Source organism: Hordeum vulgare, chromosome 4H (genome assembly GCF_904849725.1).
Source record: "Hordeum vulgare subsp. vulgare chromosome 4H, MorexV3_pseudomolecules_assembly, whole genome shotgun sequence".
In the NCBI taxonomy this organism is placed as follows: Eukaryota; Viridiplantae; Streptophyta; class Magnoliopsida; order Poales; family Poaceae; genus Hordeum; species Hordeum vulgare.
The window spans coordinates 32,530,345-32,544,745 of record NC_058521.1 but is presented as its reverse complement, the minus strand read 5'-3'; the positions used below and the strand labels follow the sequence as shown (position 1 = coordinate 32,544,745).

The 14,401-nt window shown below is 43.7% G+C and overlaps 3 protein-coding genes across 4 annotated transcripts; 2 read left to right on the top strand and 1 right to left on the bottom strand.

The window, feature by feature from the left end:
* On the top strand, positions 1-2,520 carry LOC123447736 (mitochondrial import receptor subunit TOM6 homolog). Its single transcript, XM_045124382.1, has 2 exons — positions 1-322; positions 2,279-2,520. Exon 1 carries the CDS (start codon positions 128-130, stop codon positions 296-298), a length of 171 nt encoding a protein of 56 aa, XP_044980317.1. The 5' UTR covers positions 1-127; the 3' UTR covers positions 299-322; positions 2,279-2,520.
* A 5,889-nt stretch (positions 2,521-8,409) lies between these two features.
* On the top strand, positions 8,410-10,443 carry LOC123447734 (type IV inositol polyphosphate 5-phosphatase 11). Of its 2 annotated transcripts, none has more exons than XM_045124380.1 (8): positions 8,410-8,584; positions 8,694-8,847; positions 8,924-9,054; positions 9,148-9,224; positions 9,320-9,445; positions 9,611-9,798; positions 9,875-10,009; positions 10,112-10,443. In XM_045124380.1, the coding sequence occupies exons 1-8, from the start codon at positions 8,559-8,561 to the stop codon at positions 10,274-10,276; spliced, it is 1,002 nt and encodes a 333-aa protein (XP_044980315.1). In that variant the 5' UTR covers positions 8,410-8,558; the 3' UTR covers positions 10,277-10,443. The 2 variants fall into 2 exon arrangements, with proteins under 2 accessions (XP_044980315.1, XP_044980314.1); XM_045124379.1 differs by having other exon boundaries at positions 8,411-8,584; positions 9,872-10,009.
* Positions 10,444-10,880: 437 nt separating this feature from the next.
* Positions 10,881-13,774, bottom strand: LOC123447733. Its single transcript, XM_045124378.1, has 9 exons — positions 13,515-13,774; positions 13,358-13,419; positions 13,178-13,239; positions 12,224-13,079; positions 12,040-12,129; positions 11,850-11,942; positions 11,692-11,751; positions 11,439-11,599; positions 10,881-11,331 (listed from the first exon to the last, which is right to left on the bottom strand). Exons 1-9 carry the CDS (start codon positions 13,681-13,683, stop codon positions 11,250-11,252), a joined length of 1,635 nt encoding a protein of 544 aa, XP_044980313.1. The 5' UTR covers positions 13,684-13,774; the 3' UTR covers positions 10,881-11,249.
* Between the last annotated feature and the right edge of the window lie 627 nt (positions 13,775-14,401).

The following is a 14,401-nucleotide window of genomic DNA, read 5'->3' as shown; positions in this document are numbered from 1 at the left end:
GACCTCGCCGGTTTCCTCCCTAGAGCCACCGCAATCGCATCGCGCTAGGGTTTAAGCAGCAGCCTCGCCGCCTCCAGATCCCCAACCCTCGAATCCGGAGAGGAGCTCGCCGCCGGCGGCAGCCAGGATGTTTCTAGGCGCGGTGCCGCGGAAGCCGAGCAAGGAGGCGGCGTACAAGGAGCTGCGCTCGCACCTCTACATCATGGCCGGTTGCATCGCCGCCATCCGCGCCGCCCCCTACATCCTCCACTTCCTCAACCGCGAGCCCGGCATGACGGAGCTCAAGCTCGAGCTCTAGCTCAGCCCCCCGCCCCCCCCTGAGGTGAGCACCATCCCGCCACACGCTCTTCCTCTAGGGTTTGGTCGATTTGGGTGCGGTGCGTGTCAGCGTGTGTGATCCCGTTCTAGGACCGCGCGGTTTGGTCGTAGGGTTTGGTACTCGATCGGTTTCGATGTGAGCCTGCATGTTTGGATTATTCGCGGTCACCCTGGACACCGTGGGTACCAATCCGTATATGCTGCTGTGTTGAATTTAGTTAGATTCGTGGTCGTTTGTTGGGAGCCAGATTCAGTGTTTCATGATGCTTGGTCCACTCCGCTTTACTGGTATTTCGGCAAGTTAAGTGGGGTAGATTTCCCAACAAAAATAGCGGTGAATTATGTGGTCATCGTTTGATTTGGTTTACATCATGAGTGTCCTTAATATTCTAGGGATGGTAATGCTTTTAGAATTCTATGGTTTCGTTTGTAAAGCAGGTGATCTGTCTTTTTTATTTATGATCTTGAAGTTTAGGAATGCTGATTTGCAAATCGAGAAATTATGTAACCTAACTAATGACCTTCAACATGTAGATAGAAAGGATTTTTTTTTTCATAACAATCTAATTAAGTAATTATTATAGCATAAAAAGACAAAGATAGTCGTTTGGCCCAAAAAAGATTATACCATGTTTTAAAGAGTCCAACTAGCTTTTAGATAGGTTGTGACATTGAATTGGTTATCATCTTTAGCTGATTTACCATTCTCAAACTGTGTTATGATCTCTTGTTTAGCAGTATTGTTAGTGTGTGATTGGAAGATTGCTTAATTGGTTTATATCCCTTTTTTTATTAAATGCAGTCAGTTTGAGTATTTATCTGTTTTGATCACAGTTGCACTTCTTGCTGTCATCTGTTATCTTTTTAAATTTTGGCCAATGGATAAGAAGTTTTTTGTTTTAGATGATAATTACATATGTTGACCTTAAATCGATGGTACTTGGCTCCTTTTGAGAACAATGATAACTGTATTTTATGGTTTCGTTAATGCAGTATTCAGTATGTTCTGAATATTATTTTTCCTTTTTAGCATTCTGTTCTACTTTGTGGTGCATAAGCCGAGTCTTCCATTGAAGGGAATCAAATGAAATGCTTTCATAAAATTCTTGTAGAATTGACTTTGTGGTACATAAGCTGAGTCTTGCATAATGGTTGTTATTTCTTGACATTGCTTCTGAAGAAGGAATGGTGGAATTTTGTCAGTTATGCTTATGCATTTTTTTTTTGTGTGGATTGTATAGAATAACAGTCTTAATGCTTTCTTAAGATTGTGCTTAGCTTTCTTTTAATTGACCATTGCAATTAGGATTATTCATTCATATGTTTGAATGATACCTTCTAACCATATCATTATGATACCAGCAACACATCAGCTGCAAAAACTGTACTGTATTTTAAGTTAGGAAGAAGCTAACTACTTTCTGCTTTAGAAAGAACTAAAATTCATATTTGAGGTTGGTCTTGATTGGTCATATGTTTACTAAACATTCTGAGTTGTTGAAACAGACATAGTGATTATGCCCAATTCATTTTAAGTGCCAAGGTTTAATTGAATTGAATTACATTGACAAGGCCAGTGTCTTGTCCCTGCCCATTAGTCTGACTATGATGATAATGTGTTTCTGCATTGCTTGATTTCTGACGTCACTAGACATATTTTTTCTTCCCCAGTGATCTGCTTTGTAAGTTGCCGAGATTTGTTATTTTTTTCATTATATTATTCATGGTAGGAAGTTATGTGGACAAAAGCAAACTACTCAGTTCTGGCACCACTTCCAGTTTCAATAGCCTTTTATCTCTTGGTATAAGTTATTGGTAACTCAATTAACAGTTGGTTGCACTGCAAGATTTTGTTCTGTACTTTGTATATTGCATTAACCTCTTTGAATTCTTATGTTTTGCGCCTACTATGGATTGCAGTAAGCCACTTGCTGATTATTTGTTTTATCCTTGTTATTAGGTATGACTGGGATGGTGAAGTTACTCTCAGGATCAGGCTTTTGAAGTACCTTGTGAAACATGAAATTAGTTTTCCTTGATAGTATTTTGTCTTTCTGTAGCATGATAATTCAATGACAGTGTTCGCATAAACTCTTGTTGGTTATGGTTACCACTGCCCCGGCAACTTTGTGGGTTTTTAACAATCAGCGATGCGCGCCTTACATATTTATAATATTGCTGCGATGTGATTCATCGTTGCTACACTGAATGTGCAACTTTGTGGGTTTTTAACAATCAGCGATGCATGTCTTACATATTTATAATATTGCTGGGATGTGATTCATCGTTGCTACACTGAATGTGCTCCTGTTGTTCCCTCTTGCCACTAGTAGCCCTGTCTTGTATGCGACTCAGATATTAGTACAAGCAGCATCTTTGCAATCTCATGATCATTTCTTGAGTTGGTTTTGCCACCTTGACCTTCATTTGAAGCACACACCAATATGAACTGTTGCCCCTTGAGGATTTTTGAGGCACAATTAAGAAGAATTGTAAATCTGGAACAAAATAATTTCTTTCCTCTTTTTCGCTTCTCTTCCCCTCTCAGACACGTGTCGTTTGCCCGGTGGGGTGAATGTCATTGTGTCTGCTGAGGCTGAACAAACTTTTCTAAGCAGTTGGTGTAGACCAGGATGCAATGGCTGCGAAGCAAATTGCAGCCCCGAAGAAGAAAACATGTAGAAACTTTGAAGACAACAAAAGCTGGCTGAATACAGATAAATCCATCGAAAACCTGCGTGAAATGGTGAAAGAGCTGTGTGATCACCAACCCTACCGTAGAGCACCGCCTGACGAAGACCGGACGACGACCGTCACTCATGCGCATGTCCCCTTTCCCATCCACTTGCAGTCCTCCAACAACTCCAAACGCAAGCCGCCATATATATGGAAAATACAAAGGAGAAGTTGGGCGCCAACATATGAAAAGAAATAGTAATTCAAAAAAGTTCAAAAAATTACAAATCTTTCTTGGGATCTCAGTTGAATGATCAATTATAATTATCAATTATAATTAAAATATTTATAATAAATCTAAACTATATTAAGTTATAAATTCAGGTTTTAATGTTGATATACGTGATTACGTATACGAGTAAATACAAACTTATTTATTTATTTTATATTATTTTTAATATGAAGTGTTTTTAAATTATTTCGCTTATATTGCAGGATCTTTGAGGGGCTATCGAGGCCAACAAGACGACTGAGGTGTACGCAGTGATGTAATATCCTACTCAGTACTCACCATATTTATCATTATGTTGTTTCAGATGTAGCTAAGTTCGTTCACTTGATGTTTTAGTTACAAATTTATGGAGTAAATTCCTATCGTCTTCCCAGGCAGTTCCATCCAAAGGGAACACTTCTCTACGGCCATAAGGTTCTCATTCAAATGCCATAAAAGGCTACACAGAGAACTACCGGCAGAGTTTTCTCCTATAGGATCCTTAGCATAAGAACTCGTTCTATAAATTCAAAAATAAAATACCAAGTGAAAACACGAAACTACATCATTTCCACAACATAATTTACATATGGTTTTCCCTTTCGGGAACCCCCGAAGGGTTTACACAAGGGTAAAGAAATTACCTTCTAACTACCTTCGCGAGCTTACAAATGCTCTAAATATTGTAGCTCTTTATTACACGATGAGGAAGTACTACTACTACTACTACTGAGCAAAGAGCTTGCTAGCTGAGTTGTAACTCTGTGCTCTATCTATGGCTGGTTCTTCTCCGTCTGGTGTCTCTCTTCGCAGCAAGGCTCCTCCTTTTATAGGCAAGAGACCACCTCTTGGATGGCTTCCGGAAGAAAGGCTCCTCTATTATTTCCTCCTTCTTTCTCCTTGTCCATCATGCACCTAGTTTTTAGGCCTTCTAGGCTTTATAGGCTTTGTAGCCATTATAGCCCTTCTTTCTAGGGTATTGAGTGCATGTTGGAGAAGTTTGCACACCGTGTCTTGGCTGCCAATGGAGGTGGCATTGTCTTCTTTTTTTTGATTTTCTTCTTCGTCATGATTTTGTCTTGGACTTTAATCTTCAGGAATATTACAATCTTTGGATATGCATGTGCCCGTACACTGCCTGCTGATATGTGTATGCGGGCATACTTGGCTGGAAACATGCACATGAAGATTTTGTACATGTGCATGTTTCCAGCCAAGTATGCCCGCATACACATATCAGCAGGCAGTGTACGGGCACATGCATATCCAAAGATTGTAATATTCCTGAAGATTAAAGTCCAAGACAAAATCATGACGAAGAAGAAAATCAAAAAAAGAAGACAATGCCACCTCCATTGGCAGCCAAGACACGGTGTGCAAACTTCTCCAACATGCACTCAATACCCTAGAAAGAAGGGCTATAATGGCTACAAAGCCTATAAAGCCTAGAAGGCCTAAAAACTAGGTGCATGATGGACACGGAGAAAGAAGGAGGAAATAATAGAGGAGCCTTCTCCCGGAAGCCATCCAAGAAGTGCTCTCTTGCCTATAAAAGGAGGAGCCTTGCTGCGAAGAGAGACACCAGACGGAGAAGAACCAGCCACAGATATAGCACAGAGTTGCAACTCAGCTAGCAAGCTCTTTGCTCAGTAGTAGTAGTAGTACTTCCTCATCGTGTAATAAAGAGCTACAATATTTAGAGCATTTGTAAGCTCGCGAAGGTAGTTAGAAGGTAATTTCTTTACCCTTGTGTAAACCCTTCGGGGGTTCCCGAAAGGGAAAACCATATGTAAATTATGTTGTGGAAATGATGTAGTTTCGTGTTTTCACTTGGTATTTTATTTTTGAATTTATGGAACGAGTTCTTATGCTAGGGATCCTATAGGAGAAAACTCTGCCGGTAGTTCTCTGTGTAGCCTTTTATGGCATTTGAATGAGAACCTTATGGCCGTAGAGAAGTGTTCCCTTTGGGTGGAACTGCCTGGGAAGACGATAGGAATTTACTCCATAAATTTGCAAGTAAAACATCAAGTGAACGAACTTAGCTACATCTGAAACAACATAATGATAAATATGGTGAGTACTGAGTAGGATATTACACCACTGCGTACACCTCAGTCGTCTTGTTGGCCTCGACAGCCCCTCAAAGATCCTGCAATATAAGCGAAATAATTTAAAAACACTTCATATTAAAAATAATATAAAATAAATAAATAAGTTTGTATTTACTCGTATACGTAATCACGTATATCAACATTAAAACCTGAATTTATAACTTAATATAGTTTAGATTTATTATAAATATTTTAATTATTCTGTAATATTAAAGTCCAAGACAAAATCATGACGAAGAAGAAAATCAAAAAAAGAAGACAACGCCACCTTCATTGGCAGCCAAGACACGGTGTGCAAACTTCTCCAACATGCACTCAATACCCTAGAAAGAAGGGCTATAATGGCTACAAAGCCTATAAAGCCTAGAAGGCCTAAAAACTAGGTGCATGATGGACAAGGAGAAAGAAGGAGGAAATAATAGAGGAGCCTTCTACCGGAAGCCATCCAAGAGGTGCTCTCTTGCCTATAAAAGGAGGAGCCTTGCTGCGAAGAGAGACACCAGACGGAGAAGAACCAGCCACAGATAGAGCACAGAGTTGCAACTCAGCTAGCAAGCTCTTTGCTCAGTAGTAGTAGTAGTACTTCCTCATCGTGTAATAAAGAGCTACAATATTTAGAGCATTTGTAAGCTCGCGAAGGTAGTTAGAAGGTAATTTCTTTACCCTTGTGTAAACCCTTCGGGGGTTCCCGAAAGGGAAAACCATATGTAAATTATGTTGTGAAAATGATGTAGTTTCGTGTTTTCACTTGGTATTTTATTTTTGAATTTATGGAACGAGTTCTTATGCTAGGGATCCTATAGGAGAAAACTCTGCCGGTAGTTCTCTGTGTAGCCTTTTATGGCATTTGAATGAGAACCTTATGGCCGTAGAGAAGTGTTCCCTTTGGGTGGAACTGCCTGGGAAGACTATAGGAATTTACTCCATAAATTTGCAACTAAAACATCAAGTGAACGAACTTAGCTACATCTGAAACAACATAATGATAAATATGGTGAGTACTGAGTAGGATATTACACCACTGCGTACACCTGAGTCGTCTTGTTGGCCTCGACAGCCCCTCAAAGATTTAAAAAGCCCCTGTAATTTTTGTTATTCAACCCGCGCTCCATCATTTATCTACAACGCAAAAGGAAAAAATGATTCGCTGTAAAAATTATACTCGTACGCATCGCCTCCTCCCGTCGACCCTGGGCCATCCTGGCCTGTGCCCAGGCCGCCGCCACACCACTCGCCGTTGCGGCCGACCTCAACCGCCACCATTGCCGATCTTAACCCACCCGCCTCCGCGGCTGTACCTCTCCCCGCTCACTGTCCCCGTTGCGGCGCTCGAGCGCATCGCGTCGACCCTGGTCCACCCTGGCCTGTGCCCAGGCCGCTGCCACACCACTCGCCGCCGCGGCCGACCTCAACCACCACTGCTGTCGATCTCAACCCGCCCGCCTCCGCGGCCGTCCCTCTGCCCGCTTGCTGCCCCTGTTTCGGCGCTCGAGCACAGCTTCTGGATCAAATCAACGCGACAACTACAACGACTTGGATGATGCGTCTGCTCGATGCAGAACGGCGGCGGCGCGCGGATAAGGCGTGGCGGAGCGAAGTACTTGCAGGTGGAGGCGGACCTCCATGGCTCACACGGGGAACTCCGAGGTTATGGCGCGACAACGGCGACTCCTTATGGCCAGATAGAGGCGCCTAACCCTTGCTCCCCTCATCTTATCCCCTCCTCCGGCAGGAACTCATCATCTGGTGAGATCCCCTCCCCATGCCTCCAACCGTGTGCCAAGCACCGGCAAGAAATTTTGTTTTGTGAGAATTTGTTTGTTGATGAATGAATGTATTGAATGTAAGATTGCATTGTTGTAGAGAGAGAGAATGGAACACCACCTTCAGTTTGTCATCTCATCCCACATTCTCTACCCCATGGTGAAATAAGATAACAGTCCCTTGATCAATTCACGTAGCCTCTTTGTTTTGCTTTGCTTGTCCCGCTCAATTTCTCATCATGGTGGAATTAACAATGGATGGGTTGATTTCTCAACAAAATAGGATAGGACTGACTACATTAGTTAGTTAGCTTATTATTTTAATAAACCAAAATGATTATAAAAGATTAAAAGCGTGTGGTATTTTTTTCTCCCGTTGCAACGCACGGACCCTTTTGCTAGTAAACTTATCATGTCCCTAAGTCGTTGAAAATCATTTCTTGTCCAAACTTTTTATACGAATATAATACTTGATGATGTTTGATTCCAAAAAAGTTTTATATTTTTGTGATTTTTTTTTGAATTACCAGTTTTTTTGGCGCATATAGGGTGCACGGGTACCGAGAGCATCGAATTCCCATCCCCATATATATATATACTATTCACAATACTAAAGTTTCAGTCTTCATCTTGCAGTAGTCCATCTGATTTAACTTCATTGAGGGCGCTACTGATTTTACTGCGAAACCTGTTCTGACATGCATTTCTGTTGCTTTGAAAATCGAAATTAACCGGACAAGATACCCCCCCCCCCCCCCCAAAAAAAACAGTGCAATGCATTTCTGCTCATTTTTAATATACGCGAGATAAAACGAGAGCGATATCGCTTTCACAAGGCGGTTGTTTTTCCTGCCTACATACCTACCTCCTGATCAGTGATGCACAAGGCTCCCATGGTGAAACTTCAGCAGCACAGCAAGTCCAGCATGTTCCCCAATTGAACTCCTCCATCAGAGAACTCATGGTCAACCAAGTTAGCTGCTAAGCAAAACTGTGGCCCTGATTGTCTCCAAGCATCATTATTTGGCAGCAATTCCGCTGGTCCTCTTTATGTGCCTGGTCTATTTCACATGTGCGCTCTTTGTGGAGTGCAGCAGCAGCCCTTGCAACGATGCGACGGCAAGCGCGATCTTGTTGTCGCATCAAAGATATCCAGCACCTAACTACCCAATCCATGTTAACCAAGTGGTTGGTCCTCGGCATTCCACTTGTCTTTTTCTCTCCACTGCCATGTTGAAACTTGCACAATAATTGCTGACCAGGAAAACGTGATGACCAGAAGCATCTCAAAATCTAATCAATTTGGTTTCCGCGAAGAAACGTCGAACTTTCGGAACAGATCTTGTATAAAAAGTCCCCTTTTGTAATCTTCTTCTTGTAAGATAATTGGAAGAGAAGGGCTCAGCCAACATAGACATGGGCAACTGCAGCAGCTTCAGATGGTCAGTATTATATTATCCGTTTGAGATAACAAAAGTTATATACATGTCCAGTCTTATTAAAAGTTTCTTTCCATGTGATTGATGCATGTATATACTAATGGGATCGCAGGAGATTCAGTGAGCTGAACAGCAATGGCATGGTTTCCATTGAAGAGGATGGAACTCATGAAGGCATCAAGACGATCCGGATTCAGAAAGCCTGTGAGTTCACCACCGGCTCTGTGCTCTGTGTCTGCATTATCACATGGAACATGAACGGCAAGGTGCGTCGTATTCTTGGCTGTGTTCTTCTTGATGGCTCAATCATATTCCTTTGGTTTAATATCTGTTTTTTTTAAGATGTCTGTGGAGGACATAAGGAAGCTGGTGAGCTCCAACAGGAAGTTCGACTTGCTGGTCGTTGGGCTGCAAGAAGTCCCGAAATGCGGCGTCGAACAAGTTCTGCAAGAAGCCATGGCTGATACACACATGTGAGGAATCTTCAAGGCGAACCTTTTCTTTTATGAACATTCTGAATGTTTTCACCATATTCTGGAACACATCAATGGTTGCCGAAATTTCAGCTTGTTATGCCAGAAGGCCATGCAGTCGATTCAGATGTTCCTTTTCGGGGCAAAGAGTTCAGAAGCGTACATCAAAGGTGATCTTGTTATTATATAGTTGAGTATTCTTGATGTTGAAAGAGCACTTCTAATCTGATTGAATAAGTTATGTTTAAATTCTGAATTTGGACAGAAATGAAGGTAGATGAACACGCAGTTGGAGGCTGCGGTGGCGTAATTGGGAGGAAGAAAGGAGCTGTGGCCATGTATGTAAACTTCAGCGGGATCCAGATGGTATTTGTGTCCTGCCATCTTGCAGGTTGATTTACAACTTCCGGTCAACCCATTTCTTATTAGTATCACTAATATTGTGGGGTGTTATAACCTCAGTGCAAATACTGAAAGCAACAATAATTCAGTAATTTAACTGTTGTCTTCAAAATGTTGTTACAAATAACTAACAAGGTGTCTTACTAAAGTGTAGCCCATGAACGCAAGGTGGAGAAGAGGAACTCTGAATGCCGGCATATTTCGCACTCGCTGTTCTCCAAGAATGACATACACTACGCCAAATCTGCAGACATAACAGTTTGGCTTGGTGACTTGAATTACAGATTAGAAGGAATAAGTTCGTTACCAGCAAGGAAGATGATCGAGGAGAATCGTCAAAGTGTAAGTGTATACCAGCATGGAACTATTTATATTTTACATGACATAAATGCCTGATATATATGCGCTGTTTCAGAAGCTAAGAGACAGAGACCAGCTGCTGCAAGAAGCCGAGAAGGGTCAAGTGTTCAATGGGTACTGTGAAGGGACCTTGTCTTTTAAGCCAACATACAAATATAATGTCGGAAGTAGCAACTACGATTCAAGTTACAAGGTACCTTCAATTAATATCATGTTAGGATGTCAATTTGTCTGAAAGAAATTGCACATATTCTGGAAACTTAATGCCTTATGCATATACTCTTCACTTCCTCAGATCAGAGTACCATCTTGGACAGATAGGATATTGTTCAAGGTTGACCATTCTTCTGGCTTGGACGCCGTCTTAAGTTCATATGAAGCACTTGATTGTGTTAGCAGCTCGGATCACAAGCCTGTGAAAGCTCATCTTTGTCTGAAAGTACGTGGTGGCAATTCATAGATTTATGTTACAGTTGACAACCGCAAGTATATTTAGATGACTGATTTTTTTGTAACAACAATTGTAAAGGCAAGTAGCACAGATCATTATCTATCCTCTTAAAATGATTCTGCTTGATGTAATTTGGTAAAGTCAAAATGTCAACCTTGTATTCATGTTGTTTTGTACCCTCGTGATGTTATATGGTGACGCAGATTTTTCGAACTGATCGGCAGGCGTTCTACAAACAACTTCCTGATGTGTTCTTATAGTAAGGAAAAAGAAATACCCAGCATGTACAAACACCAGTTAATACGCATACTACCATGTCAAATATATGTCATTGACATAGCAGAGCAGATTCTTTATTACTGAACACACTTTTTCCCATTGATACGCGGGATGAAATTTGTTACACCGACTAGCAATTGTGATCAACACATTGTTCATATCGGCGCTATTGTGTGCAGTTATAAAACTGAATCATGAAAAATATGCTGGGTATTCTTGTGTTTATATATTCAGCTACACAATTCTTAACTTACTTGCATTTTTGTGTTTTCAGTACAGACTTTTGCATTTGCAATAAACGTCTAGTAAGGGTGTACAAAACAAAAGTTTCACCTTTCTCATAAATTTCATGGACACACTTCCATTTATAATAAAACTCTGAAAACCAATTCAACGACATAGATACACATTTCACCGCTGAATGAAATTTCTTCCGGGCTTTCAGCTACAAAAGAATATCTAGTAAAGATGATACATAACAATAGAGTTTTACTAATCACACCAATTCCATGGACAAAAACTGGGAAACCTGACAGAACCCTGTTGGTGTGAGAGTTCCTGGCCAACCCCCTCCTTAGTGTACACCTCTTGTTGACAAAACTCACAAAACCAGTTCGACGCCATAGATACACGCACAGTCTTTTGGATGGAGCAGACAATATAATCGTTGTCCTCTTTCCTTTCTTTTTGCCACATGTTCTAGTCAAGCTGCCGCTGTTTGGAGCCTGGATGTTTTCACGGGGGCCTTCCTCTTTTCTCCAATTCGAGAGGGTGCGGTGGAACCACTGAACACATGGAAAGGAAAAGATATCATGATGCGCTAAAATTCAGAAATCAATGTGTAAATTCGGTAGTTCAGAAAGGGATACAAAACTGATTTGGTTTTCCAAACCTTGTTATTTTGGCTGTTCTTGTTGATGACGCTGCCCTCTGTGATTTCTCTACGGTTTTGCCTTTAGTCAGCGCAGGCCTCGCATTGTTGGGACGGATACTACTCAAAACCGTTTTAGATTCACCAAGCCGACTCGTGGCAGCGTGTGTAATTTGTTTCCTCTGAATATGCAACATGGACAGATGAGCAATTCAGCATCTGTGTTTCTGAATTGTACTACTGCTAAATTGATCTGGACCGGAGAAATGCTCACCTGCTTGTCGCCACAAGTCAGTTTATCTCTTTCCTTACCATCAGGGCATCTTCCAGTTTGCTGCATCACATCACAGCAGTACATAGAACAATGAGTAACCATAGGTGGTAGTCGAAGAAATCTGAAATGTCAGGTTGTGCTCTCTTGATTTAACCTACCATCACTCGCCTATTTTCATCCTTTGGCATGGTGTTCTTCTCGGAGGCCGTAGGTTTTCTTTCTGGATTTGCATCTTTCAACACCTGTCTTTCCTAAAGGCAGCACAAAGAGTGAAGTCCTTTCAGCAACTGAGTGGAATATCCTTAAAAAAAAACAAGCAATGTGTGATGCAATGCACTCATAACTCACATCAGTCCTTAGCCTGAATGGCCTTAGGATGGTATTTTTCTTAAGCTTCCCTCCCTGCTCTGCATTCACCTTGTTCTGCCTTTTAAGCACCTGCATTTAGTCATGGCAGCATTTCATTTCAGGTTCCACATATCTTACCCTACAGCTAAAAACTATGGCAAACCACACTAGTCAGTTTCAGTACCTTGCGAGGAGCATTCTCATTGTTCTCCGACCGCTTGCTGTTTTCATCTTCTTCTTCTTCTTCCCGAATCAAGGCTTGCTCGGCGAGCTGATCGCAGCACGGTGCATTCTCCTTGTCGTCGCCATGAATGTCGGGCTGCAACGGTTCCACCACCTCAACCCGTGACTCCTGCAGCACCTCCTTGGGTTCTTCCCCCCAATTGCGCCTCGCGGTTCGTTTACAGGAGTTCTCATCCTTGTTGATGTGCTCACGGCCACTTCGGTTCTCTTGGTCTGCTTCGGCATTGGCGCATTTCACTAAACAGCCTAAGATCATCTTCTTCCCGTTCCTGGGCTCCTGCACCCTCTTGGCGATCTTCACCGCCGCCGTCTCCTCCTCGCACTTGTTGGCGACCTTGGGAGTGGGCAGCTGCGACAGGTACCTGCTAGGCACCTCCCGGCACGCCAGGTTGAGCTTCTTCATCTTGGAGCAGACCTCGGCCACGGGACGAGGCTGGCTCTTGGCCGGCGTCTGCCGCCCGGCCTCCTTCCTGGGCGTGGTCATGAAGAGCGCCTTGACCACGGTGCCCTTGATCTCCGCCGCCGCCGTCGCGACCGGCGCCTTCTGGTGCTTCACGCTGAGGAAGGGCTCCTGCCTCGGCCGCGCGGTCTTGCTCCTGGGCGTGGTGAGAGCCTTCTTCCTCGCGCTGGACGCGTCGACCCTCGCCGCCTTGATCCGGACCGGGGAGTCCCGCAGTCCGCGGATCCGGTGGCCCTGCAGCCTGGCCCGCGCCGCCTCCGTCGCCAGGCTCAGCCTGGTCATCCGGGTCCTCGGCGGCTTCGCCGGCGCAGAGTGAGGGCACTTCGGCAGCATCGAGCTGCACGACACCACCAACAAATCCGATCTAAGTAACAGCCCGATTCAGGTCGGCGGCGGGCGAGAAAGGGGAGGAATTCGGATCGGAGACGCGCGCACCTCTGGTTTCTCCTGCTGATGGCTTTGTGCAGCCTCACGTTGGGGCTCCTCGCCGCCATGACCTGCGGGTGGGGGGAACAACGGATCACAGCTCGGTTCCGTCAGCCGTCGAATTCGGCCGCGCATCAATCAAACAAGGCAAGTCGCGAGGTTCGTGAGAGCGATGGATGGATTGATTACCCGCATGACGAAGCTCCTGTGCAGCGCCTCCGGGTCGACATGCTCGTGGCTCTGGTCGCAGCCTGCGTATCACACGCCGCGGTCGCGGACCATCAGCGCCGGGCCGAAAGTTGGCGTCTTTTGCTTCTCAGATTCGAGGACGGATTGATTTGCTTACCTACGCGGATGCAGAACCAGGAGGGGTCGTCGGCGGGACAGGAGTCGTCGGGGGCGGTGAGGTCGACGAACTTGGGCGCCTCGATGTCCTCGTAGAAGACGCTGTCGTACTCCTCCTCCTCCTCCTCCCCCTCGTTGCCATGGACGCCGAGGCTGCGTGGGATCTCCATATGCGCCTGCGCCGGCCGGCGGGATCGACGGTCTAGCGGTGGCGGGCGGGCGTCGGAGATGGTGTGTGACGGCGCGGCGGGGTTGTGGCTGCTCTGGCTGTCGGGCGATGGATTTTTGAGTGCGGTCCGGGAGCGGCTGGGGGAAACTAGCCGTTGGAGCGGCGGCGTTTTCTTTCCTTTTTTTTTTCTCACTCTCTTTTGAACCCGTTGGCGATGTGGCAGTAAATAAACAACCACGGGAGTGAAGGTGTGTGAGACCCGGCCGTGCACGAGTATTTACCAAATAAGAAAACAAATAATAAACGCCACGATTTTTCTTTGGATGCTGATAACGCTCATGGCAATACCCACTCACACGTCTATAACACATACCCCATCCGTTCCTAAATATAAGTCTTTCTAGAGGTTTCATTGGAAGACTACATATGGATGTATATACACATGTTTTATTCATTTTCCTCCGTATGTAGCCCCTTAATGAAATCTCTTTAAAGACTTATATTTAGGAACGGAGGGAGTAGTAGATTACAGTCACGTCACCACATGCATTTATGTAAAAGTCTTTTCGGATTTTCAATTTTTAAAATATTTTATCTTTTAAATAAAAAATCTGATTGAAGATCTGTTTTCATCATTGCGGCGAGATCTTCGAAACTAGATCTCATATCAATATGTTTCAATGATTTTTTGTTAAAAGTTGTCATGTCTATTGCACATG

Bases quoted from the DNA above. Each gene is read 5' to 3' on its own strand.
- LOC123447736 (XM_045124382.1), top strand. From the start codon at position 128: ATGTTTCTAGGCGCGGTGCCGCGGAAGCCGAGCAAGGAGGCGGCGTAC.
- LOC123447734 (XM_045124379.1), top strand. From the start codon at position 8,559: ATGGGCAACTGCAGCAGCTTCAGATG. The intron at 8,585-8,693 runs GTCAGTATTATA...ATGGGATCGCAG, and splicing joins AACTGCAGCAGCTTCAGATG to GAGATTCAGTGAGCTGAACA. The intron at 9,446-9,610 runs GTTGATTTACAA...ACTAAAGTGTAG, and splicing joins TGTGTCCTGCCATCTTGCAG to CCCATGAACGCAAGGTGGAG.
- LOC123447733 (XM_045124378.1), bottom strand. From the start codon at position 13,683: ATGGAGATCCCACGCAGCCTCGGCGTCCATGGCAACGAGGGGGAGGAG. The intron at 13,080-13,177 runs GTGCGCGCGTCT...GGTGTCGTGCAG, and splicing joins ATCAGCAGGAGAAACCAGAG to CTCGATGCTGCCGAAGTGCC. The intron at 11,600-11,691 runs GTGAGCATTTCT...TTGCATATTCAG, and splicing joins TGACTTGTGGCGACAAGCAG to AGGAAACAAATTACACACGC.